The following is a 25,693-nucleotide window of genomic DNA, read 5'->3' as shown; positions in this document are numbered from 1 at the left end:
GAGCAGGCTTGACCAACATCGGATCGGCTTCATCTTCAATGCTGTTTGATGCACGGGAGTAGCTTATTCTTGGCCAGCTGGACTGGGCCGATCAATGTTTCACGCTTTCGTCAGATGGTGCCCGTTAAGACATTCCCAATGCACCTCTAGACTGGGTGACTGGCAACTGGCTTCTAGTGCCTTCAGCGACGTTGCTGGTTGCCTTACCCAGCCCGAGCTGGCTGACGACTGGAATTGTGGGGGCCGAGCCACCTAAAAATGCTTGGACCTTTGGACCCCAGAGGGGCCAGTGTGCCGTACTTTACTTAGTGGTAGTGTTACAGTAAGGAAGGCTGTTTGGCATCGATCCATCAATCGGAGGAGTCCTTCTATCGGATTCGGGGTTGTGGTCCTCTGGCAGAGAAAAATTTCGGCCTCTATTTTTTTCTTTCCTCTACCCTCTTCCCCTTCTCTTCTTCAGCGCTCCGTACGTCACGTCCGCCCGCCCTTCGTCAATTCCCGACCCTCTGGGTGACCTGTCGGATTCAATTCCTTATCACGTCCCAATTCTTCTTCTTGACTGAATCATTTGCGCGACTCTTTTCCCGGTTTCCCATTCGACCGCCTACAGCAGCAGGAACAAAAAAAACAAACAAAAAAAGACAATTGGAACAGTTCAGCAGAGCCCACACCACCCACCAACCTTATCCAGGTCTCCCAGGACAAAGAACCCAAACGAGACATCGTCTGCTTCTCTATTGCCCTGCAACCTGATAAATTTGTTGCCAACTCTGCTTTCCGACTGTCGACTTGCCTGCCTATCTCGCGTCGTGCCCTCCGAAAAAAGAAAACAGCCTGCCCAATCGAGAAAGCTTTCAGTAGCTCCAGGGTCTTTTTCGCCTGCTCCACCTACAGTACCGATTCGCATTTTTTTCTCTTAGGTGAACCTGACGACATCCGCCCACCTCTTGGTTGACTCGTGCAGCCCTCAACAAGACCCTATCGCCCCGAAACAAGTGACAGGATCCGAAACTGTCCTACAAGAAGAACACGATTCCGACAAACACGTCCCCTCCACACTCTGCAACGCTTGATCAACCCTGTGACTTTGACTAGTCATGGCGAACATGAATCCATTGCAGTTTGCATACCGAACCCAGAAGGCCATTGGTGTCACCGACGCCGCGCCTGTCTACGCCCCGTTGCCCGGCTTCACCAAACCCGAAGGGAACCTGCGGTGCTGCGTTTACTCCCCCTGCGGTCGCTACCTGGCTTGGGCTACCACTGATACCGTCGCCATTGTCGATGCTACCAGTGCCCAGGTCCTGGCCACCATCGCCGTTGTCAACGTTTTCGAGGTTGCCTTTTCTCCGCGCGGCACTTACTTCAGCACCTGGGAACGGCCTGGCAAGGACGAAAGTGGCGATGCTACCAAGAACCTGAAGGTCTGGCGCACCATTGAAGATGTACCCGAGGGATCCCCGAAACAGCCCATTGGCAAGTTTGTTCAAAAGTCGCCCACGGGCTGGAACCTTCAGTACACCAGCGACGAGAAGTTTTGCGCCCGCAGCGTGACGAACGAAGTGCAGTTTTTCCAGAGCCACGATTTCAGTACCGTCTGGAACAAGCTGCGTGTTGAGGGCCTCACCGACTTCGCCTTGGCCCCTGGCCAAAGCCACAATGTGGCCGTATTTGTCCCTGAGCGAAAGGTTCGTCTGGCTACGCATGATCGTCTGTCTGTCTCTTTGAATACTAACACGCTTTGTTTCAGGGAATGCCCGCCGCAGTCAAGGTTTTCAACGTGCCTCAGTTCAACACCCCTATCTCGCAGAAGACCTTCTTCAAGGGAGATAAGGTGCAGCTGAAGTGGAACAGCTTGGGAACAAGCCTGATTGTGCTGGCGCAAACAGATGTGGACAAGTCCAACAAGAGCTACTATGGTGAGACCACTCTCTACCTGCTGAGCTCCAACGGTACCATCGACACCCGCATCACGCTTGACAAGGAGGGGCCTATTCACGATGTGGAGTGGTCTCCTACTGGCAAGGAGTTTGGTGTCATCTACGGCTACATGCCTGCCAAGACCACCATCTTCAACTTCCGTGCTGTCGCCATGCATTCCTTTGCCATTGGCCCCCGAAACACCATCATTTTCTCGCCTACTGGCCGCTTCGTTCTCGTCGCCGGCTTCGGTAACCTGGCCGGCCAGATTGACGTTTACGATCTCGAGAAGGATTATCGAAAGATCACCACTATCGAGAGTGGCAACCCCAGTGTTTGCCAATGGAGCCCCTGTAGCCGTTACATCCTGACCGCTACCACCTCCCCTCGGCTCCGTGTAGACAACGGCGTCAAGCTGTGGCATGTAGGCGGCACCCTCATGTACAATGAAGATATGGTCGAGTTGTACACGGTGGGCATGCGACCTACATTGCCCGAAAACATTCCGACCGGCGACCCCTTGAACCCGGTTCCTACTCCCCACTCTTCGGCTGCGACGTTTATGGGAACCGTCAAGACCCCGTCCAAGCCCGTTGGTGCCTACCGACCTCCTGGAGCGCGAGGCATGTCGACACCTCTTCACTTCAGGCGCGAGGACGAGGGTGGCGCTGCCCATGTTGTGAGCAATGGTGCTCAGAACATCGGACCTAACGGGTTCGGTCGCTCTCGCAACCAAGTGCCTGGAGCCGAATTCTCGGGTCGTTCCATTCCTGGTGCTGCCCCTGTGGAGACTGTTCCTGGTGCCGAGGGAGATGAGAATCTGTCCAAGGCTGCCATGAAGAATAAGAAGAAGAGAAACAACAAGAAGAACAAGGGTGGCGAGAACGGCGAGGGCAACGCTGGAGGTCTGGCTCCTCCGGCGGCGCACGGCAAGGGCTCTGGGTCCGGTAACGAGGGACGCAGCCCCGATCGCCGTGGTGGACAGAACCAGCAGGAGCACCATCGCAGCCGCTCTCGAAACAACTTCCGCCGGGATAACAACCCGGGACGTAGCCGAAGCAACACCCAACGTAACGGCGATGGTCCCACGCCGCGTGGTGGAGGCGCACCTCTGGCGCCTCAGGTTGAGACGTCTCAGCCTCCCATGGCCGACGGTCTCCTCTCGCCTGGAAGTCAAAACCCGCTTGCTAAGAAGCTGCGAAGTCTCCAGAAGAAGATCAGGGCGATTGAAGATCTGGAGATGCGCTTGGCCGGCGGAGAGAAGTTGGAAGACACTCAAATGAAGAAGATCTCCACCAAGCCCTCTGTCACAAAAGAGCTTGAGACTTTGGAGCGAGAGGGTCGCTGAATATGCTAGAAAAGCATCAAATCGATAGTCTATTTAGTAGAGAATAATGTCCCTGCGCGAATGCGGGGATTCTTTGGGCTCTGGATTGAGAGGGGAAGAAAAAAGTCAGAGGGAAGCTGTACAAGATGATCTGGTAGATGCATTGAGAGGCTCTCTTGGAAACATGGACTGTGTTGCCCGAGGCCACGCTACGGTAGTCTACGAAGTTGTATGAAGAATCAGAGTTTGAAACCCAGCCTTGCTACAGTCGTTTTTATTTGCTCGTGAATCCCGAGACTACCTAAGTTACATGCCTGGGCAGTGCTCTCACTGCCCTGGTGCACGCCGAAGATGCCGGCCCCTCCCCCACCAAGTACGAGCTCGATTGTCATTTTTCTGAGGAACTAATTACTAAACCTGAATCCAGGCTTGGAAAATCAGTGTGTGACATCACATTCACGTCAGCAATCGGACACCGCTCAAGGGAATCCGGCCCCGATCCCAATCAAATTCCCCCGGTCACCCATCCCGGTGCGGCACTCTTGGCGGCCGTGCTGGGGACCCTGTAGCCTCTAGCCACCCTTTCCTCATCTGATATCTCGATCATGTCGATGCCCCGTTCAGATTCAACGCATGGCACCCACATTGTTTGAAAACGCTAAGGAAAACAGGAGGCCGATTGACATGAGCAACAACGCACGTACAAAGAGATGGCGCGGTATGCTCGCTGTCCGCCCGTGGGGTTGGTGCCGAACGAAGGCGCCAAGAAGCCGAGAGGAACACCTTTTCACAAAGACCAAGTTCTCGCATCATGAAGAAGGGGAATGTAGGGTTTTCTATTACGTTTGTGGGATTACCTGGTACGCCGTGTCACTCTAAATCAATCTTATCCTTTTGCGATCGGTGTCGCATCAACACCATCATGGTCCGTCAGTCCGTCATAGTACAGGTCTTTCGCATCTCGCTCGGTCGGCTGGTGGTGATGGTGGTCGATCATTCCGTCATACTACATAAAATCCAAGTTAGTCCCTGCAATTTCCAACGCTCTAGGGCTTACTCAGGGAGTCCCTGCGGGAACCAGACGTCGTCGAAGGCCGCCGCAGCGCATTGCTCCGGCCCAGTTTGGACCCGGGCCGGGGTGCACGGCTCTCGCTGGGAGTGGCAGGGGTTCTGGGCCGGGCGATGGGCGGGTAGTCGTAGTCGTCATCGTCGTGGCAGTTTTGGGCGTTGGCGATGCGCTCACGGAACGATGCGGCACTCCCCGGGGGGTTGGAGGGGTTCTTGTCATAAACGAGGGGGGGCGGGCGCTCACCTTGTCTGCCGCCTTGCCGCAGGGGGCTGCTCTGGGCCGTCCTGGACGACGCGGACACGGGGGATGCGTGGGTCCGGGTCTTGCTGGCTGCTGCTGCCGTGTTCAGCCTCGGGGGCGTTTGGAACGTGCCCGACCGGCTCAATGGCGGTCGACTGACCTGGGGGGCGGCCCTGGCGGCAGTGCCCCCTGGAACGGGAAGCCGCGTCCCCGGCCGATTGGTGTGCGTGCCGCCTGGGAGGGTGAAGAGGTGACGGAAGACGCAGAGGACGATGCCGTCGGTGATCTTGTCAGATTGTCGGTCCCGCGGATGGTCTGCATCTTGGCACCCTTCGCATCCTTGGCGAACTTGAGCGTGTTTCGTGTCTCGTCGTAGTCCTTCTTCAGGGGGGACACCATGGCCAGCATAATGACCTTGGAACCATTGCCCAGGCACGGCTCCAGGAGCTTTGTCAGCATCGACTCTCGGAAGCTGGCCCTGGTCGTCTTGGGGTTGCCCATCTGCTCAATGACCTTGCGCAGGACGGAAAGAGATAGGTTGATCTGGGTGCCTTCATTCGTACTGATCTTGTCGGCGAGCGGGTCGAACTTCTCAGAACCGGCCAGATCAATCAGGTTGACAACGCCCTCGGTCATTCTAGGCTGGCCGTTCTCGGCTCTCTCCATAAGATGGGTGCCCACAATCGTCAGCGTCAGGACCGAGTGCGAGCGGCTGGACTGGTCGTTCTTGACTGTAGACCGCACGCGGCGGTTCTTGGCCGCCGTGTCCAGCACATCAGCTACCTCGTCCATGTCCAGTGCGTTGTCGCGGGTGATCTCCCGGGAAGAGCAGTCGGCGAAGTGGTGTGTCTGCTTTGTGCCGGGCACTTGCTCGACTTTGATCTTGACTTCCTCCCGCGTTCCTGCCAGAAGGTCGTAGACCTTCTCGGCGTAGATCTCCAAGAACTGCGCATGGACCGTGTAACTCCAGGCCTCCTTGCGGCTGCTGATCCACTGCGCCAGCATGCGGAACGACTGGGGGATGATGCCGCCTTCCTCGGGACTGTCGGCGTTGGCCGCCGTGCCGAGAGTGTACGTCTTGCCCGAGCCCGACTGGCCGTAGGCAAAGATGCAGGCCCGCTTGCCGTTGAAGGCACTGCCGATGACCGGCTTCACCTCGTCGAAAACGTCGGCGTTGGTGGACTGCTTGTCGAAGACATGCTCGAAGTCCCCGAAGAATTCCGTCTTGAGCGGCTCCCCCCGTTGTTTGGCCGCCATCGAGTTCCAGGCCTTGTAGTCGGGGATACCGATAGACTGGACTTTGCCTAGCATCTCGCTCTTGTGCGTGGTGTCGATAGACTCTTCCTCCTCGCCGGCGTCCGCGTCGAGCGTGGGCCGGACACGCGTCATGACGCGCAGGTTGCCCTTTGCTTCGCAGAGCTCCTCGTACAGCTTGGCGTTGGCCTCGAGACTCTTGTCCAGCTTCGCCTTAAGCTGGTAGTCCTCCTGCCTCTTTGCGTTCTGGAGGGCCTGGAGCTTCTCCCGGGCGTCGTCGAGCTCCGACCTGAGCGACTCGCGCTCCTGGCGCAGCTCGCCCTCCCGGTCATCCTTTTGCTGGCGCAGGCTCTCGGCTTCTTGCACCGCCTCCCAGCGGGCCTGCTCGGCCTGGTCGACCCGCTTGTTCGCATCTATGAGATTTCGCTGCGTCTCCCGGAGCTTCTGGCTAATGTCTCTCTCCCTAGGCGATTTGGGAGTGTGGATTGCTCCTGGCGACTTCTGGCCAGAGGAGTCGGTAGGCGTGGTAACGGCGGCGCCGCCGGCGCCACCATTCGAGAGCGCCTGCAGTTCACCCTGCAGCTTCCGGATCTCCGAGGTCTTTTCCTCGGTCTCCCGATGCATGCCCTGAACGGCGGCATTGGCTTTGTCCAGCAGCTGCTGCAGCGTTGCGTTTTCGTCCTGCAGCCCGTCGGCCTTGGAAGCCTTCTTCCGCAGCTCGGGAGTTACTCCGTCTCCCTCGATCAGTCTTGCCACCATGGCGAACTTCTCCTCCATGTGGTCGTTGAACCTCTGCCACTCCTGCTGCTTCATGTCCTCCTTGCGGGTTTCTCGGTTGATATGGTCCTCGAGCGCCTTGTCGTGTTTCTCGATGAACTGCATGAGGCGCGCGTCCGACTTGGCTTGGTCGGTCCGGCACATCTCCATGTAGCCGACGCAGTCCTGCTGCTGGGAGCAAATCTTGGCCTTGTCCAGCAAGGTGCGTAGTCGAGACTCCACCGACTTCGGGGAGATTCCTGGCTTCTGGCGTCTCATGTCAAAATCCTCCTTGAGGTAGGCGCAGAAGGCGCGCACCAGCTCGGCCGTGTACTCCCCAATCTCGTGGATCCTGACGAGCCTTTCCACTTCCACCTCGACGTCCCGGACAATGGGTATGTCGGGCGAGCCAGGCGGCACCCGGTGTGTATCGGGGGAACGGGACGATACCCGCTGCCGCTGCTGCTGCTGCTGCGGCTGTTGCTGCGAACGGCCGCTCATGATGAAATGAACAAAGGTCGTGAGAAATCCTAAAAGTGGGTGAATATGCTGATAGGTCGATGGCAAAAGGATGTGTTCTTCTTGACCAGGAAAGCTCCCTCCCTTCTTCCAGTCGGTATCTCGGCATCTTCTTATTGCCATGAGGCTCTCGGGCGATCGTCAAAGGGCGCGGCGACACGTCAAAGAGAGCCTTTACAGCTCAAGCAGTTGTTGTTGTCGTCGTTGTTGTCTCTCGCGCCGCCCATAGAGCGGCCGAGCACAATACATTGTGGGTGGCAAGGACAAAGGGGATGCCAAAGGCAGCTCAGGAATGCAAGAGCCTGCTCCTTTGGCCGCCGCCCTCCCCTGCTTGCAACCCCGTTGACAGACCCCTGAGATAAAAGCTCGACGGGCCGTCTTTTGTGTCACGTCGGTAGACAAAGTCATTGTATGAGTAGTAGGGATAATGGCGCATACTACTAAGAATGTCTCAGATATCTTTTTGACGGCATTGGGTTTTCTTGATGTCCTTTTCAACAGTACTCAAGCCACCAGTCTCCTGTCACAAAGAAACCATAGACCCTCATCGCTCATTCACGCCGACGGCTCATTGTCGGGCAGACAGTCCTTTGTCGTTTCTTGAGGAATCATGCTCAGGCCCGGAGAAAGTTGATGGCTACTCCTGCTTACACTAACACCCCCAACGTCTCGAAAGTGAGCCTGAACGAGCCGTTAGGGCAAATTTTATGTCCATCAAAGCAAAGCTACGAAACTGCAACCGCCAGCTATCATCAGCTGTGTACAATCCAAATGATCGTAGGGAGTCAGCCAACTTTGAATGTTATATCGCCCTTCGTCGTTGGCGGTCTCTAGAAATAGCCAGCTTCGGGCCCCCAGGTGCTCTCAGAAATTATAAGATAAGTCGATACGAAGTAGTTTCACATGGCCTGTGATGGCCTGTGATGGCCTGTCTAACAAAGTCTGGTTACCTCTGATTCTATCACCCCTCTTTGCCTCAATTGATAGGAGACATTCTCGCCAAGCAGTCGCATAGTCGCATAGTCGCAAAGCAGGAGGTTGAATCCAACAAGATGCAGACGGCACATGCCGCGTCTGAAGCGGAGACCAGTCGATCGTCATGCCTTGGAAATTGTCTGCTCAATACGACTGTGCGGCCTCCGGTACCAATGTGTTTTCCGACAGCTCGGAATTTGACGGGGAAACCCTGTCGGCCCCAGTCGTGACGCGTGATTATACCAGGGGGGGTTCTTGCATGGTTGGGGTCACAAAGGACAAAGGAATCAAGAATTCGAGGATTGATCCCATGGTCACTATCTTATTGTCCAGCTGATTTGCCAATCGAGTCGTTGTCAAGAAGAATAACCAAAAATAAAAATCATCGATCGAGTAATGGCAGCTGGGCAAATGACTGGCCGACGAGTCAAAAGCAACAACGTGGGCTGGCCGAGAGAGCAATTTAATTAACGTGCTGCCATCTTGACTGATTCGTGTCGTGGCGAGACCTCTGGGCCTTGACGACGATGTTGCTGCTGTGTCCAAGATAACGTGGTGATCTCGTTGGGTAGTATATCATGCTTTGGCCAAGAGCCAAGACTCATCTAACGAACATTATAAACAGGCGCCTGGGTGGTTCTGGTTGCCTTTTGCGGCAGTGTATGTGTATATAGTGTATGCAGACCAAGGCACGTCTTGGACAGATAAGGTTTGAAATAGAGTTTGGTTCTGGGAAATCCCGTGGCCATCAAATGTCGAGCGTCTGGTTGTGGTCCGGGGATATCCTGATACTCGGGCCTGCGGGATGGATGGCACATGGCACATGGCACCGCACAAGCCACATTGCCACATGCCACCCGCCGTGCCACCAGCCAAAATCCGGCGCCAGCCTTAAACTGTTTGAAAGCACTATGTAGACCGTAGCCGCCAGCTCGCCCCTGTTCGTCTGAAGTGAACAACGACCTCCTCGCCTTGCTCCTTCTGCCTGGCATCGGATCGCGGAACCGTGGAAACTTACGGTGGTAATCGTCAATCATTTGATCATTCGTCGCTGTAGAATGCACATCTCTCGTCTCAAAGACCAGGAAGCGAATGAGTGACATCGCCGAATGACTCGACGGCTGGCATCGATGGCGATGCTTCTGTTCTTCATTTCTGCATGCACAGACCTCAGGACCTAGCAATCTCTCACAATATGTATATGGACCAATATATTATCTGACAACCATTGACCAGTAGTAGTAATTAAACAAGCCAAGAACCAAGGGGCTTCGCTTGAGGGTTCTAGGCTTGAGGGTTCTAGGCCTGCCGGCCGCGCAGGTACCATGCGGTTTGGAGGTGCAGGCAAGTTTATGGTGGTATGTACGGAGTACCAAGCAACGCCCTAGGTTGTAGCGTGTTTCCCCGGACCGCCCGTTTCACGAGTGCGCACTAATCTTGGTCTTGACTCCTGCTTGGGCTGAGGCTTGGTTCGGAGTTTCGAGGTCTGTCAGATTCAGAACCTCAGATGGGCCAAAAATAAGAACGACCACATTGATTTTGTCCTCGTGCTTGTGTGTTTGTCCATCACTGTGTCAGCAGGCATGGGATGTTCCCAGAGACCCGGAACCATCAGCAACCGCCCGTTTGATGCGCGATTACTGCGCAGTTGCTGTATAGCAATTACGGCTGCACTTGACATAACTTTATGCTACCTTTTTGACTTTATTTTTAACTTGCGATAGCCTTAGCCATCGTCCTGGGTGTTGCAAAATGATTCAATATCAACCTACTTTTCAATGGCACTGCAGCAGCACTGCTCAGTAAGAGAGAGGGTAGCTTGATGTGCACGTGGGTGTGGCCCCGCCCACGCCGAAAAGGTCCCCTGCCCACCCGTACTAAGTCAATTGATTCTACCAATACATGAGTAATCCGCATTGAAGAAGAAAAAAAAAAAAAAAAAAAGGTCGCATTTCAGCCCAGTGGAGGAGATATCTAGGAATCGCGTTTCATTCCTTCCAAGCCAAACAGAAATACGCGGCGCCGATTCCTGCTTTGGGCATATTTCTCGCATACCTACACAACATTCGGCGGTTCAAATGGAAAAGTTCTCTCTGCCAGAGGCGTGGTGGCTAAGGAAGGAGGTCGTGCCCAGGCCCATCAGCCAATTTGCCAAGCACAAGTTTGGGTAAAATGGCATGATTATTTCGTGGATGGCCTCCTGGCGCGTCGCAGCTACAGGCTTCGCCTTCTGCCATCTCACCCTGCCAAGGCAACCAGGAGGTGCCAATAATGCTGCATTGCTTAGCTCACGCTGACCTCTTGGCTTCTTTCCCCCCCTCTCCAGTACCGTCCAGTCAACCGACAGTCCAGTCTTGCTCTGCCAGCCAGCCAAGCGCCGAGACTCCAAGAGCGGATCTTCACGAAAAAGACGTTATACCTTGGCGATCCAAGACCCAACGTCGCGGTCTTGATGGACCTGCTCAGCCAGACTGCTGCATACCGCTTCTTGGCCCGGGGTGGAATTCGCCCGTCGTCTCCTCTCCGACTGGTTCGTGGGTTCGGTGGTGGTGGTGACGGCGGCTTCACTTCCTCTACTCCCTCCCCTCTCTCTGTGTGTGGGTGTCTGTCATCCTTCGTCTCTTCCTCTCGTCAGTTGGTCAGATACGTCCGCCTCTCTCATTGGGTGCCGCTTTCATGGGAAACACAAAACAGGTTGGATGGCTAGTAGTTCTAGCCTAGCCTCATGTTCCTTTGGCACTTCGCCACTCCAGCCAAAACTGTTTACCAAGTTCTCGTTTCTGCTGGCTGCCATGCCGTGTTCGTCTAGTGAATCTATGTACGTACATTGAACACCGATCAAGCCGTTCCCTTACCGCATCTGGGACATTGAGGTTGCCCAGCCTTGGCCAAGTCGGCGCGGCAGCAGGAGGAGACCAATCCCATCGAGGCCTCTCGGCTCCTTCTCGCCTGGGAGTCTGCACATGATACTTCGGATGCTTCTCTATGCCACTTGGCGTTCGTATACGGGTAGGGATGAGCTGTCTTGGAGGGGTTGGCTGGGCTTGAGAACCACTTCTTTACCTCGTCCTCTCTCCGGCAGGGTGTTTCGGCCTTTGCCGGAACTTTACCTGTTCGCAGTCCGGGGTAGGCTCTGCACCCCATCAGCCGCCTCCTGATTCGCCGCCCAGGTCCTAACGACGGAACCAAACATCAGGTAGGCCCCTCCGGACCCTTGCTCGGTACCAGGTCCCTCGGTACACGTTGCGTAGGTTTCAGGACGTTTTCACGGCCGACCCCTGCCTGCTCGCATGCGACCAATCCCTCTCGGGTACTGTTGTATCTCTGTTCGAGTAATGATGCGCCGCCAAGCCCAGTGTGGACGCCCACTATCGAGTACATATATGTTAGATTACGTCTCTCGGGATCATGGTTTTTGGGTTCTACTCGTGGAGCGCAATCTGGGTCTGAATATTCATCTCTCTTTCTCATCTCATCATTCTTATTATATAATAATACTTACTCGCTCCGTGAGCTAGAGTCTTTCTGTTTTTGGTTCTGTCTATTATCCAACACCTACTCCTTCACCGTCGCCACCTCAGTATACATTATCCCACTCGCTCATTGCCGTGTTCTCCTCCTTCACCTCCTTGATCGGTCTCTCTTATCTATTATACAATGGCTTCCAGACTATCCGTTTTCGCCTTGATGGCCATGGCCGCCTCTCCTGTATTTGGTTTCTGTGGGTCACGCACACATCTCCATACACGGGCCGAGGGCGGTGGTGTCGAGGTTGGCAAGTTCGGTTACTTTGGCGAAACGGTAAGCCGGTTCTCAGAAGATGGGATAGAGACAGAACTGACTCGGAACATAGGGGCCTTTCAAGTGGGCCACGTTGGACGCCGCGAACTCTGCCTGCGCCATGGGCACGAAGCAGTCACCCATCAGCATGGTCGATGGCCAGTTCAACATCATGGGAGCTGCCGAAGTCGGTCTGGAGATCCCTGATGCGCCCCAAGGCATAGAGTTTGAGAACCTTGGCACGACTATCGAGGGTGTCATGGAAGGTTCCGGTGCCAAGATCAACGTGGGAGGAACCGAGTTCGAAATGAAGCAATTCCACTTCCACCAGCCTAGTGAGCATCTGGACAACGGCACCAGCATGCCGAGTAAGTTGACCCCCACTGCCGACAACAACAGAGTTCCTAACGATGGCCTACAGTGGAAATGCACATGGTCTTCCAGAGCGAAGCCAAGGAGGTCTCTGTCATCGGCGTCTACATTGACATCGATACTGGCGCCAACAGCGCTGCCCTCCAGGCCCGCCACAACGCCCTGGCGAACAAGCGATTTGCTGCCGGCATGAAGGTCATGCCCTTCACCCCGCTGAACGCCTCGGCATCCGCGTCCACCATGCTGGAGACCCTCTTCTCGTCCATCGAGGAGATCAAGGCACCCGGCACCGTGACCAAGAGCAAGCCTCTTGTCATGTCGGAGCTCGTTGACACCATCAAGGCGGGCAACTTCCAGGCTTACTCTGGGTCCCTGACCACGCCCCCTTGCACTGAGGGCGTCAGCTGGATGGTTGCTACGCAGAAGCTGAAGATCTCCACGGCCAGCTACGAGAAGGTCCGCAACGTCGTCAAGTTCAACTCCCGCTTCGCCCAGAACACCCTGGGTCAGGCCAACATGCTTTCGATGGGCGCCGAGACGGTGGCGTCGGTTGCGAAACCCGCCGCATAACTGTCTCCACCGGGAAAAGATGACGATGCTGCACGAGAACACGGAGAAAGATTTCCTTAGTTCTGTTTGATTTACCACGCCTTAATAGATACCGGCTGATGTAGTAATGTGCTTCATGTAGACATGTTCGCAAACTGCATATAGATACACACACAGCTGAAGACACTAGATGAATACAAAGCTCATGCGCCACCAAAAAAAAAAAAAAAATCCCGATTTCCTTCCAACACCATGCCGTGTAAGCCATTCTGTAGTTGTGATTGCTCAGACCGTGCCTCTCAGACGGATAATAACCGGCTTGCTGCATATCTGCGCCCGGCCCAGCCAATTACCCCCTTAGTAACAATCCCTTCGAAACATCTCTGACTGGGTTTCATGTCAGCGCTAGGAGCTGCCCTCCCTCGGCTTTCCAAACTTATGCCAAGCCGCCGCATAAAGTAAACTGATTGATGAGCCATGAACAGGTTTCTTCTGGGCGCGAAGACACCTGCCTGTCAAACGCACTGCCTTGGGCCAGGTGTTCGAAGATGTGACGACTCGTTCCTGGCTATTTTTAACAGTTATGGCAGTGCAGTCGAGTGCCTCGTTAGTATTGCTATATCAGGCAGTGATAATAATGATTGGTCGTTTTCTTGTCTTGCATGAGATATTTTGCTGCATACCTCTGAAATCCAGTTATCAGGTCTTCTGGATAAAAATGTCGTGACATAGTTTTCTTCTTTATGCCTTCTTTTCTGTCTGGAAGTGGGTTTAATTCGTCTCGTGCCGACGATCGATGTGTATCACAACAATCTGTCGAGACTTGCCCAAGAATTTTCGATGTTTGATATATGCGAAGGATAACTGATAGAAACCAACTGCCTACATGGTATGTCAAAGGAAATAGCCTTGGCCGCATATGTACAGGTATCGGCTGACGAAAACGTCAATAAATGTGATTAAACAGAGACTCCAAGTCTTCGTAGTTCAGAAGACGATGTTACATTTCTGAGCGGTTTCCCCCCCTGCCAAGTTGCGTGACCAACGGGACTATAAACTTTTGAAATTTACCCAGTCAGTAAGCCACTGGCTAACTTCGATATGGTGCCGAAGTCGGTGGCATTCCCACGCTGAAAATGAACCCCAGCTGCTGAATCCGCGTGAATTCGTAGACAAGGATGAGCCGGTTGACGATGGTGCTGGCGATGAACCGACCGAGGATCATGGTGGCGTCGGCGATTCTTACGAACAGCAGGCTGGCCAAAACCATGGTCCCGAATGCGAGGTGCACCGAAGTCGCCGTGTACAGCAGCCAGGTGACGGCCTGGTAACCGAGCTGGTAGGACAGATAGGCTACGTTTCCCAACGATGCTAGGGCGGCCGCGTAGACAGCGTAGTGTAGGACGCCATGCCACAAAATATATTTCCGCATGGCCACTCCGCTGCTTTCCGTGACGACCTGCCCGTTGTTGTTATTGTTGTTATTGCCACCGTTCCACCCAACACTCTGAGGCGTGTAGTCGCCCGCCCTCTTGGGGATGACGGCGGGCGACCCCAAAGCGAGGATGGCGGACAACAGCGGCCGCCGTAGCGACAGCGCTCCGATCTCGATGGTGGTGGCGCCGAGCTGCTGGATGACGACGGGGATCAGGCCCAGGATGACGCTGGAGACGGCCATCTCGGCCTTGCGGAACTCGGGAAAGTGCTGCAAGAGGCAGTCGATCGCGTGGTACGCGCTTTTCCCGCGCTGGTAGTCCTGCAGCTGCGAAGCGCAGTCGCTATGGAGCCATACCTGCAAACCGTCGTTCCACGCGGGGAAGAAGCGCTGGAATAGCCCTCGGGATGCTTGGTTTGGCAAGACGGAATAGCCAAAAGCGGGGTCCGAGGAGTTGGCCATGTGTAATCATAAGTCTTTGTGTCACGGGAAAGAGATGACTAAAGAATTCGGTTTTTAGAAGTCCGCATCGAACGAGCAAATACCTTGAGGACGTGGACTATGACTTGTTTTTTTGACGAGAAAAAGGGGAGGATATCTGGTGGGAGAAACCGACAGCTATGAGATGATTCTCACAGTCAGGCCTGTGACAGGCGAGAAGACTACTGCCTGCGTGATCTTGAGACAAGTCAGATTTTGTGTTCCTACACCCGGCACACGATACCACTGTCCCGGTCATACAGTGAGCCGGACTCAGGTGACCATGCTGACGTTCCATCTGTTGGGGTCGCAAAAAAGAAAAGAGAAGTCGCCCTATCCTGCCAGTTGGGACGTTGACGGTGGCACGAAACCGAAGTCCTCGGGAATACCAGGAAGCAGGAAGAAATATAAAAAATACCCTTATTTGACCCCAGTAGCCCCTATCCCAGGTAGGGGTAGCTCACATATTCCGCCCCTAATTCACCGCCGATAGTCTTTATAACCCCTGTCTATTGAAATAACGTTTAAACACCCGGTTTAAATGTTATAGTTTTTAATTATACCTTTTATATATATATAGTTTATTTTATCTCTTATCTCTTAATAGTTATATTTAAATAATATTATAAAATACTTATAAATAACTTTACCTTTTATTACTACTTTAATAAATCTTTATAACTACTGTTTAATAAATTAAAATTACCTCGCTTATAATTAACTATATTTTATTTAAATCACGTGTAATTTATAAAAGAGAGTATTAAATATTAATTTAATAATTTTAAATTAAAATAAATTTTAAATATAAAGTATTATAATATAAGTTTTAATTATAAAAGCTTATACGTATAGTAATTATTATAATTACGTGTTTATAGGTATCTATATATATATAACTCATAACGGGGCATAAGCAGGAAGATTCTCATATATTCGTTGTCAAGGGGTCAAGAATCCCCATTCCACTCCTCACGACAACAACCATCCAACCATCTAGGCCGGGCTCTGGGCTTCGAACAGCGCGCGCAACTCCTCGTCGCCGTAGCCGGCGCTGAGCGCGAGCATGAGCGTGTAGCGAGCCTTCTGCGGATTCAGGAAGCCCCCGCCGTACCCGACCGGTCGGGAGTCCACGAAGCCGTCCATGGTGCGGCGCGAGAAGACGACGGCGGTGCCGTTCTCCTTGACGAGCTGCTCCAGGGCCTTCTGGCCAGGCTGAGTCCAGCTGCCGGCCCCCATGCCCGTGCAGACGAGGCCCTTGGCGCCGCCGGCGACGGCGGCGGCGGCGAGCTTGGGGTCGAGGCCCTGGTAGCCGTAGAGGATCTCGACCGGGGCCAGGTCGGTGGCGGCGGTCTCGGTGACGTTGAAGTAAGGCCGGCCGGTGGGCAGGGCGGGCTGGAAGTAGAAGACGGGCTTGATGTTGAGCAGGTAGCCGAGGAAGCCCTGCTCGTACGACTTGAAGGTGTCGGGCGCGTTGGCCTGCGTCTTGGTCGTGTAGTAGGCGCTGGCGATGCGGTCGTTGAGCACGACCATGACGCCCCGGCCCGCGGCCGACGGCGACGCCGCGACGGTCACGGCCCCGAGTAGGTTGATGGGGCCGTCGGCACTGATGGCGGTGGCGGGGCGCATGGCGCCGACGACGACGACGGTCTTGTTGGTGCGGAGGGTGATGTCGAGGAAGAAGGCCGTCTCTTCCAGGGTGTCGGTGCCGTGGGTGACGACGACGCCCGTGACCTCGGGCTTGTCCAGCTCCTGCTGCACCATCTGCGTCAGGTTCAGGAGGAGCGCCGGCGTCATCTCCGAGGAGCCGACGTTGGCGAACTGGATACCGCTCGGGTTCGAGACATTCCAGAGCTGGGGGACGGCGTCAATCAGGACATCAACACCCAAAGCGCCGGCCTCGTAACCAGTCGTCTGGTCGCTCGATCCGGCGCTGCCGGCAATGGTGCCTCCTGTCGCGAAGATGGTGACGTTGGGCCGGCTGGCGTTGAAGTGGCCCACCTCGCGGTCCATCAACAAAGGGCTGGGAGGAGCAGGCACAGGGGACGCAAGGGCGAGGCTCGTCCCGAGGGACAGGAGAAACTTGACAGACACCATGTTGCTGGGAGAGGGCTTTGGGCTCTAGTGCAGATGACTTGGAAAGGAGCCGGTGGGTTGCTTGACTTGGCCTCATAGCCCGGGAGGCAGCATGGCCTTAAATAATTGGCATCTGACAAGGTGAGTAATAAGATACCGGCTGGGTGAGTTCCACCTGATAACTGGACTGCGGCTTCTGCTAGCAAGTTGTTGACAAGCTATACAAACAAGTAGTGCGATAAAAACGACCGGGGCCGTATCTGCTGACAGCAGGGGCTATTCCAGACTCGGGAATTCTCGAGTGCAAGCGGAGTCATCCGGGGCGGGGCTGGGTATCGCAGGCGTAGCTTATCCGACCGGGTGGCACCCCGAAGCTAACGGGTTGCTTATCTTTTATTGACAGCAACTGAGTCGGTCAACCCAGCTACCATGCGCTACCACGGCCGCCGAGGCTGCCAAGTCCACATTACGCGCACATAATGGGAACCCGGTCCGCAATTGCAGCTCGCTGTCAAAGAGCCGATGTCGCTTGACACTGACGCTGACATGTCTTATTATGTAATTGGGCCGACAAGATACTGATATTGAGTAGATCCCTCTCAACTATCGAAACCACCATGACCGCCAAGGCGGGTTGGAGCTGAGGAGGTATCGCCGCATAGGGTGGTTCCATGAGAGGCAGATACTGATCTGAGCGTGCCTACCAAGAGAGTAAGCGCGGGATTGGCGGAAGTGGCATTGGCATGGAAAGGTTGCCTTCGAAGTTGATATCTGCTGGACCAAGTCAGTTCTACCTGGACTCGGATATGCGGTTTGCTACCACCTGCCTAGGCGAGGAAGAAACAGATAGTCTATGCCCGAAGTGCTGTCAGGATCATGAACATGATAGCTAGGTACGTTAGAATTGGAGAGCCGGTGGCATACATATGTAGCTTATATCCACTCCCCCACGTCCCCTCCACACCCGGACCCCCTCCCTCCCTCCCCCGCATCATCGCCCGTTGTCTCCTTTGTCGAGTGTGAGCTGAGGACATATAGTGAAAAGGGAGAGCCCGAGGAAAAGCCAGACTCAAGTATGTAATGCGCGGAGTTTCCCACTCTATCGGGTGGGCCGTTAAACGGGACGGACCTGGATGGTCAACCCGTGTTAACAGCATATAAGAGGGCATATGCGCAGCGCAAACTGTTGCCCAATAGTTTATGCATCCTTCTCTTGGCTGTTTGGCCCAACCAGGATGATTTCGGAGAAAACATGACGACGGCCTCTCGGCAGGCTGTCGGAGATATAAAACATACTGGACGCCCCCTCATTCGGGGTCCGAGATTCCTGCTGGCTAATAACCCAGAGGAATTGAGCTATCTTTGGTGAAGCACAAGTAGCTGGCAAATTGCGCAAACCCCGCCTTCTCCTGCGCGCCCACACTGCTGCCCAGGTCCCAAGATGGATAACTTTGCTACCTACCCGAGCCTGAGGAACAAAACCGTTCTCATCACCGGCGGTGCTGAGGGTATCGGCGCAGCCGCAGTTGAATTGTTTTGCAGACAGGGTTCCAATGTCGTCTTCTTCGACTACTCGGAGAGCTCGGCTGCTAAACTGCTGGGGCATATCAAAGACATCCCAGGTTCATCACAACCACGGTTTCTGCACTGCGATGTGACAGACCTGGACCAGCTCAAGAAATGTGCTGAGGCGGTCCTGGCCGAACATGACGTGGTCGACGTGCTCATTAACAATGCTGCGTCTGCCGGCGCCAGTGCCCGGGTGCCGACCGCGGGGGTCACCCCCGAGTCGTTCGACCAGGACATCAATGTGAACCTACGCCACCAGTTCTTCCTGACCCAGCACATCGCGCCCTCGATGAAGAAGAAAGGTTCGGGCAGCATCATCAACATGGGATCCATCACTTGGCGGATCCCGGCCACCGACGTCCCGGTCTACACGACAGCCAAGGCGGCCATCATGGGAATGACGAGGATGCACAGCAAAGAGTTTGGGGAGTTTGGGATCCGGGTAAATTCAATCATGCCGGGGTCCATCGCGACGCAGCGGCAGATCGACGAGGTGCTCACCAAGGAGTACGAGGAGTCGACACTGAGGGCGCAGAGCCTGAAGCGCGTCCTGGTGCCCGCTGAGGTCGCCAGGCTCATGTTGTTCCTGGCTGCAGATGATTCCAGTGCCATCACTGGAGGCAGTCACGTCGTCGATGGCGGATGGGTCGGTGATACCTAAAGCGATATAGACTTGGGGAGTTGCACATCATCGCGCCGTCATTTGTTGCATGTATTGGTCCCTAGGCATGGTTTGCCTCAGACTGTCAAGGATTCACTTCGGCCGGGGAGCCAATGAAGCCGATGCACCACTCGGATTTGTGGACAAATATGAGCGGTTTGGGCAGAGACCAAGGGGCTCGAAATCCATAATAACGGAAGATTTAGCAGTAATTTGCAATAACATATGTTTTTCCGGAAGACAATGAAGGCGTATGTGTGAGGCGCACATGTCAGACTTACATAGGTTAGTAGTAGAACGAGAGCAGAAGGCGGTGAAGGCCAAATTTCCTATTTGGTACCAACCCTCTGGAAGCTAGGCGACCCAGGTTAGAGGAAACTGTAGCGCCTTGAGCAGCAATTGCCCCATTATCAGCAGAGATCGACTGACCCATGGCACTTGTTTTAGGGGGGTCGGGAGTCGAGATGGTCCCGGAGATGAGACCCTGAAAGTTGACTTTAGGCTACTACTACTACAAGTAGGCCCGCCGCAATTGATGCTCGTACAGAATAATTACTGGACACCTCGGATGATTGACTGCAGACAAACCAAAACCCCACGACTGTTTCATCATGATGCCTCCAGCTCAATAAACTTTTGCTCCTTTTCTGGCGACATAAACTTCCGCTCCTTATTTGATTATTCCTCTGGATTGCTTTTCCCATCCACGTTGCATCGCAGTCTCACCCATTCCTACCAGGGAGTAGTACAGTACCTACAATCCGATCCGAAGAACCGAAGTGGTCCGGCATAACCGCAACAGCTACGATGGCGCGCCATATCTCCATGGTCGTCATGTTGGCGGTTGCCGCATTCCTCGGCCTATCCTTCATGATGTCCTCGCGCGTGCGGACGAACAGTGTACCACAGGTCTTCACCCCACCACCTAGCGGTGGCAAGGCAGAGCCAGCGGCAGCAGCTCTGTCCGATTCCAAGATGGCCGGCATTGATCTGTCGAGCACTTTCATATCCGGCGGTGCTATCGCGCCGAAGCTCGAGAACGCGACAATCAAGTAGGTTGCAACCCGCTCCCTTTTAACGGCAACGGTCAATTTCTAACGTAACTCCTTTTGCTACAGGGCGGAGCTGGGCCGCGCTTCTTGGAAGCTGCTGCACACGATGATGGCGCGATTCCCGGAAAAGCCGACCGAAGACGACTCGCTGGCGCTCAAGACCTATATGCAGCTGTTTTCGCGTCTCTACCCGTGCGGCGACTGCGCGCGGCACTTCCAGGGGCTCCTGAAGAAGTACCCGCCCCAGGTCAGCTCGCGCAACGCCGCCGCGGGCTGGGCCTGCTTCATGCACAACCAGGTCAACGAGCGGCTCCACAAACCCATCTTCGACTGCAACAACATTGGCGACTTTTACGACTGCGGCTGCGGCGACGAGGACAAGGACAAAGACAAGAAGAAGAAGGAGGGCGCCACCGAGCTGAAGCTGGAGAAGGACTCGTGAGTGCTCCGGAGCCCGCTTATCGAATATGCGCGGTGTTTGATTTGCAAGCAGCTGACACATCCGCAGACCCAAGGCTTGATTGACGCAAGCAGTATACCACTGTGGTGTAAACCTTTAAAGCATGGCGAACGGCGTTGGGCTTTTGGATAATTTGATATTTACCAAAGGGGTCGCATTTACTCGCATTTTGTTCATTATTTCTTCGTATACATAGAATATTTCGCTGGCAATTCGAAACTCCCTGCTTACCTCAGATACGGGCAAAATCGCTTCAGTAGCTTGTGTCGCATTATGATAAGCGTTCAGGCATATTGTCAACAACCTCAATATGTACCAGGCTACGTGATTTGAACATCGCGAAACACAATCACTTCCAGAAACGTAGCAGTAGGTAATATAGGTAGTAGTATGTTTCCTTTTAGGTAAGAGGATATGTCAACGAGCTGTAAGTCGCATGTGAATATACCTATGCAATTCGTTGATGTAATGTATGTAGCCTCGTACCGCATCGGGTGCACGGGCCCATCAGCTGCAGGGCTACGGGTGTCATAATTGGTGAGCTAACGCGTCTGGAGCTGCCTGAGCTCAACGACCTCAAGCTTCCAGGTGGGCAAACGAGGCAGGCTACCTTACCTATTCGTTTCCCGCTTCCCAACCCCAAGAACATCCAACAACAAATCCCACCCACAACGGCCTACGACGAACCCGACGATTGAAAGGGTTCTCTTGAGCGATAAACCCAGCAAATAAAGTCTCACCACAAACCAACCAAGATGGAGTTCGGAAACACAGGCGTCCTGAACGAAGGTACGGTGATCGCACGGCTTGGTCAGCCTCGTGCCAGGGAAACTACAGAGTCACTGATACAGCCCATGCAACAGATGGCATCCACGTCGATATGGACAGATTAAAGAAGGGAGAGGTCAAGTAAGTCCCCGCCCATCCTCTTGATGCTGCGATGATCATGCTAACGTACTGCCCACCAGCCTCGGTACCTCCATGTGAGTCCCGGCCGGTAACTGCAAATAGCCCGGCCATGTGCACTGACAGTCACGTAGCATGGCGGTCACATTCAAGGACGGTGTTATTCTTGGTAAGCAAATTACGCTGCCTGTCGCATCATGACTATTCATTCATTGGGCTTCGAGGCTGATAATACTCTCTAGGTGCCGATTCAAGAACCACGACCGGAGCGTACATTGCGAACCGAGTGACAGACAAGCTTACCAGAGTCGCCGACACGATCTGGTGCTGCCGATCCGGCTCCGCGGCCGACACGCAAGCTGTGGCCGACATTGTCCAGTACCAGCTGGGCATGTTCCACATGCGCAATGGCAAGCCCCCGACTACCCAGACTGCGGCCGCCATCTTCCAGGAGATCTGCTACTCCAACAAGGACCGCTTGAGGTTGGTGCCCTGTTTCCTTCATATACAACGATGATCGACGACGAAGGGTGTATCACGGTACCTTGGGAGGACTAACATGATTATTTGAACAGTGCTGGACTTATCATCGCCGGATGGGACGAGCGACACGGTGGCCAGGTCTACTCCATCCCCCTGGGTGGCTCATTACACAAGCAATCCTATGCTATCGGCGGTTCTGGCTCAACATACATCTACGGTTACTGCGATGCGAACTGGCGGGAAGGCATGGAGGAGGCGGATGCGGTCAAGTTCGTCAAGGGTGCGCTTTCCGAGGCCATCAAGTGGGACGGCAGTTCCGGCGGTGTCATCCGCATGGTTGTGCTCACCAAGGAGGGAGCCGACCGGCACCTGTATCTCCCCGACGAGAAGTACGAGGTGCGACACCAGTAAGGGATGCAAACCCTCCCGATTCATGAGGCGGCTCGATTATGGGACAAATATGGTTGACGAGAAATGTCAGCGTGTATAATATCTATCATGACAACAGCCTGTGCTGTGCGCCAAAGAAGGAGGTGTCTCCGTATGCCTCTCTTCGCACATCTATGAAGATGATGAACCTCAAATAGAATCGAGTTGATAAAGACGTCACGGAGGGCTTTTGCTCCCAACAATCTTTGCAGTTCGTGCGTCTTTGCCGGAGCCATACATATCCACCCATACGTATTCTGAAGAGCATGTGGCAGCACAGAATCCAGTTGCGGGCTTATCAGGGTTTGCAGGGCCAAGGATTCGAGGCACACTCAAGAAGCGGTGAACCATGACAACCTTGCCTATACTCACGAGATAGTGCTGATTTTTGCCAAACATCCCGCCGTACGTGGGATGTCAGGAAGGATGTAGCACCGAGCCTGCGAATCGGATCTTCTATCATGTTGGGGTTTTACCAGGAAGCGATCCGTGCCGTCGCCATGTAGGTTAGCGTTGTATGACATGTCTGTCGGCGGCATGTATCTCTTGGAGCGCAATCATCTCGTGGTTGAAGAGCTGCCAGCATGAAGAAATTGTATACACAGTATTGGCATTTTGCGTCCACTGCACTCGTGACAGAAAGTGTTCCTTCACTCGGCTGATGTCGAGGAATGAACCGAGCCGAGGGCGCGTGGCCGGACCAGGCCAAAGCGAAGGCGGAAGGAAGTGTTTCCACTCTGCAGCCCTGCCATGACGAAGCTCAGGGTCTTGAGATGAAGGATGGGCAAGTGAGCCGAAGTAATGGGCCGAGGCCGGGAACTGGTTTGCATGGGATGCATGCCATATCTACAGATACTAATACAGGATGCGCCATGTTTCCGATCTTATTTCACTCTTTCTTCAATGGAACATTACCGAGATGCAACTCGTTAGGCCTTGATACCAGCAGCCTCATGCACACCCTACGTACATAACCCTGGACAGAACCTGGACAAAACCTGGAGGGCTTGCCTGCTGTTGCATTGCCGCATTGAAACCAGAGAGTTCAAGCGGCCCCCAGGCCCCCTTCTCTTGCAGGCGGGATGCGTCGAGGTATGATGCAATCGGGGTAACCATAGTGGTAGACAGGCACCCAGCCGGGAAACACCCAAGAACCAAGCAGGACGACTCGTGCGGGCTGCCTGGGCACTCATTGGTCGGCGCCGTCAGAGGGCGCTCGGGCCGGAAGGGCCAGCGATTCAAGCAGAATCATGCTTACTGTAATTGGTCTTTTTGATACTCTACGTTGCTTACTTCTTTCCCGGCAAAGGAAACCTTGAGTAATGGGTAATTGGCTATCGAGCCTCCCAGACCGCACGGTGGACAAGGCGTATAAGATGCATACCCGTGTATCGACGAGAGCGTGGGATGATTCAAGGGGGGGGGTACAGTATGTAGGGGACGAGAGGGGTCGCAGAGTGGGACGTGGGCGGCAAATCAATGGGACAGGGCACTGCCGCTTTGCTTGCGTACCTCTTAAAACTTGACAGGCTTCAATGACCAGCGAAGCAAGGAGCAAGGAGTTGGGAGGAGTATGTACATTCACCAAGTAACTCCAGGGGAGAGAGAGCCCAGGAACTAGGGTTTTTGACGGTGGAGGCGTTGCTGGATACTGACAGGCTAGCAGGTCCCATGTGCGTGGGATGGTGGAACCGGGTCTCTTTGAGGCCATTCCCAATCCGACAAGGTGGCGCCCTCCGAAGCGCAGGAAAATGGCAAGGGCACCCTTCTACGCCTAGGATGGATGGCAAACCCGTGAACCAGAACCCCTGGGGGAGGCGGCCGTTCCGCGATGTAGCCTACAGGCATGACTCCGTGGATGGACGGATTGGGCGCTCGGTAGACGACCGTTAGGGGTCGAGGTTGTTGGCCGTGGAAAAGAAGCAAAAAAATGACCAGTCTGAATCGAAATTTGTTCGACACGCTATCACACGTTCGTTGACAGGCCAGCCGTCCAGTAACCGCGGCACACCTCTGTTCCCAGCACCTTGATTGACCCAGCGGACGGGGGCGTGTCAGTTGGATTGGGTGGACAATCTGCAACGGAAGACCCCCCATCGATGTTTTGATTTCCTCCGATGTCTTATCCAGCTGGCCAGGCGTACCCAGACGGTGGGAATGAAACGATAGAGAAGCGATAAATTTAGCCTGCCGTCCAGTTCCCTCCCGCTCCCGACATTTTTACACATCACTACGGAGTACTTCGGTTTGCCTATGGCAGTTCAGGAAAAGCCGTTAGGCCCAAGTGGCTTGCTGCGCTTAGATAAGAGAATGGAGGCAAGGAAAACACAAGAACCGGCAGGCAGCCCCGTCGCAGGTAGAAGACCTCTCCTACGGTGCCGTCAAGCCGTATCGCGCAGCCACCACAGGTGAAGGTGGTGCCGTAGGTCTGTAGTAGTATGTATAAATGAGACCCTGGCCCCGGTGCAGGATCATCTAAACAAACATTCGATATTTCGCCGGGTGCTGGGTCTGTACCTGGAGTAGAAACAAGCAATGAAGCAATGTCTCAATGGCACGAGTCGGCGCCCGTGAATATTGATGTCGAAATCGATAGTGAATCGGGTTCCTGCAAGGTGTATTTTGCCTGGGCCTGTAACCGTACCTACGTATGTCGTCGTACTGTTGCTATGTCGGCAGAGTCTAGTCGCGTTAGTTACCAGATGGTTCCCAACCTAGTTTACATACACGAACCGCCCAACGTCGCAGCGATACGGACTGCACTGCACTGGCGTTGTTCTGGTCCGTGATGGGCGTATCGGAGGAGTAGGAGGGTAGCCTCATCGGCCACCCATCTTTCGTCTTCCATGGTTCTATTCATGGCTGAACAAGGCCTGCCTACTTGCTTGCTACAGTATGATACACACAGCACAGCCCTCAGTCCACTTTGGTCTGGTCCATCAGCAAATATTTGGGGGGCCCAAAGAGCCAAGAACCAGACAGGAGAGATCTCCTATCTCTCGCAGCACGCACGACCCAGATTCTGGCCTTTGTTTGCTTTGGTGCATGTACTTTTTTTTTTTTTCATTGGCAGCAGCCAGCAGCCATTTGCCTGCCATCAATCTCATTGCCTGTCTCTCATTCGCGGGCAAGCTAAATTCCACGTGCTGTGCTAACTAACAAGGTTGACTGACCCGCCCAGGCTACTGGCGAGGTGGGTTGGCGGTTGTACATGTACTGGGCGGGAGTCACAGAGCACGCACACACACAGCGCAGGCGATTGCGACGTGGGAGTCTAATAACCTCAACGTTGTTCCTCTGGGTACCTTGGATGTAATAGCTGTTGATCTCTGATAGGCGGTAGACGGGACGGCCACCACCAGCACGACGAAACAACAGCAT

At 54.3% G+C, this 25,693-nt stretch overlaps 9 protein-coding genes across 9 annotated transcripts; 5 read left to right on the top strand and 4 right to left on the bottom strand.

Moving 5' to 3' along the window:
* Nucleotides 1-1,097: 1,097 nt before the first annotated feature.
* PG985_006352 (eukaryotic translation initiation factor 2A) lies at nt 1,098-3,268 on the top strand (the record flags this gene model as incomplete). The annotated part of the gene is made up of 2 exons (XM_066826121.1): nt 1,098-1,688; nt 1,751-3,268. 2 exons carry the CDS (start codon nt 1,098-1,100, stop codon nt 3,266-3,268), a joined length of 2,109 nt encoding a protein of 702 aa, XP_066685728.1.
* Nucleotides 3,269-4,293: 1,025 nt separating this feature from the next.
* Nucleotides 4,294-7,067, bottom strand: PG985_006351 (KLPA protein; the record flags this gene model as incomplete). Its single annotated transcript, XM_066826120.1, has 3 exons — nt 4,294-4,504; nt 4,560-4,652; nt 4,717-7,067. The coding sequence occupies 3 exons, from the start codon at nt 7,065-7,067 to the stop codon at nt 4,294-4,296; spliced, it is 2,655 nt and encodes an 884-aa protein (XP_066685727.1).
* Nucleotides 7,068-11,717: 4,650 nt separating this feature from the next.
* Nucleotides 11,718-12,782, top strand: PG985_006350 (uncharacterized protein; the record flags this gene model as incomplete). The annotated part of the gene is made up of 3 exons (XM_066826119.1): nt 11,718-11,861; nt 11,914-12,208; nt 12,262-12,782. 3 exons carry the CDS (start codon nt 11,718-11,720, stop codon nt 12,780-12,782), a joined length of 960 nt encoding a protein of 319 aa, XP_066685726.1.
* A 1,069-nt stretch (nt 12,783-13,851) lies between these two features.
* PG985_006349 (uncharacterized protein) lies at nt 13,852-14,658 on the bottom strand (the record flags this gene model as incomplete). The annotated part of the gene is made up of 1 exon (XM_066826118.1): nt 13,852-14,658. The coding sequence occupies one exon, from the start codon at nt 14,656-14,658 to the stop codon at nt 13,852-13,854; it is 807 nt and encodes a 268-aa protein (XP_066685725.1).
* Nucleotides 14,659-15,672: 1,014 nt separating this feature from the next.
* On the bottom strand, nt 15,673-16,773 carry PG985_006348 (L-asparaginase; the record flags this gene model as incomplete). Its single annotated transcript, XM_066826117.1, has 1 exon — nt 15,673-16,773. One exon carries the CDS (start codon nt 16,771-16,773, stop codon nt 15,673-15,675), a length of 1,101 nt encoding a protein of 366 aa, XP_066685724.1.
* A 1,420-nt stretch (nt 16,774-18,193) lies between these two features.
* PG985_006347 (uncharacterized protein) lies at nt 18,194-18,982 on the top strand (the record flags this gene model as incomplete). The annotated part of the gene is made up of 1 exon (XM_066826116.1): nt 18,194-18,982. One exon carries the CDS (start codon nt 18,194-18,196, stop codon nt 18,980-18,982), a length of 789 nt encoding a protein of 262 aa, XP_066685723.1.
* Nucleotides 18,983-19,789: 807 nt separating this feature from the next.
* On the top strand, nt 19,790-20,476 carry PG985_006346 (uncharacterized protein; the record flags this gene model as incomplete). The annotated part of the gene is made up of 2 exons (XM_066826115.1): nt 19,790-20,034; nt 20,101-20,476. The coding sequence occupies 2 exons, from the start codon at nt 19,790-19,792 to the stop codon at nt 20,474-20,476; spliced, it is 621 nt and encodes a 206-aa protein (XP_066685722.1).
* A 773-nt stretch (nt 20,477-21,249) lies between these two features.
* Nucleotides 21,250-22,288, top strand: PG985_006345 (uncharacterized protein; the record flags this gene model as incomplete). The annotated part of the gene is made up of 6 exons (XM_066826114.1): nt 21,250-21,283; nt 21,346-21,403; nt 21,463-21,477; nt 21,535-21,569; nt 21,643-21,883; nt 21,976-22,288. Coding segments are annotated over 6 exons (696 nt in total), but the record flags the coding sequence as incomplete, so codon positions are not given.
* Nucleotides 22,289-24,682: 2,394 nt separating this feature from the next.
* On the bottom strand, nt 24,683-25,172 carry PG985_006344 (uncharacterized protein; the record flags this gene model as incomplete). Its single annotated transcript, XM_066826113.1, has 3 exons — nt 24,683-24,740; nt 24,961-24,994; nt 25,040-25,172. The coding sequence occupies 3 exons, from the start codon at nt 25,170-25,172 to the stop codon at nt 24,683-24,685; spliced, it is 225 nt and encodes a 74-aa protein (XP_066685720.1).
* Nucleotides 25,173-25,693: the final 521 nt, after the last annotated feature.

Source organism: Apiospora marii (genome assembly GCF_038362585.1).
Source record: "Apiospora marii strain CBS 49790 chromosome Unknown utg000004l_segment0_segment0, whole genome shotgun sequence".
NCBI classification, from domain to species: domain Eukaryota; kingdom Fungi; phylum Ascomycota; class Sordariomycetes; order Amphisphaeriales; family Apiosporaceae; genus Apiospora; species Apiospora marii.
The sequence above is the reverse complement of the archived record's forward strand: the minus strand, read 5'-3'. Positions and strand labels throughout refer to the sequence as shown.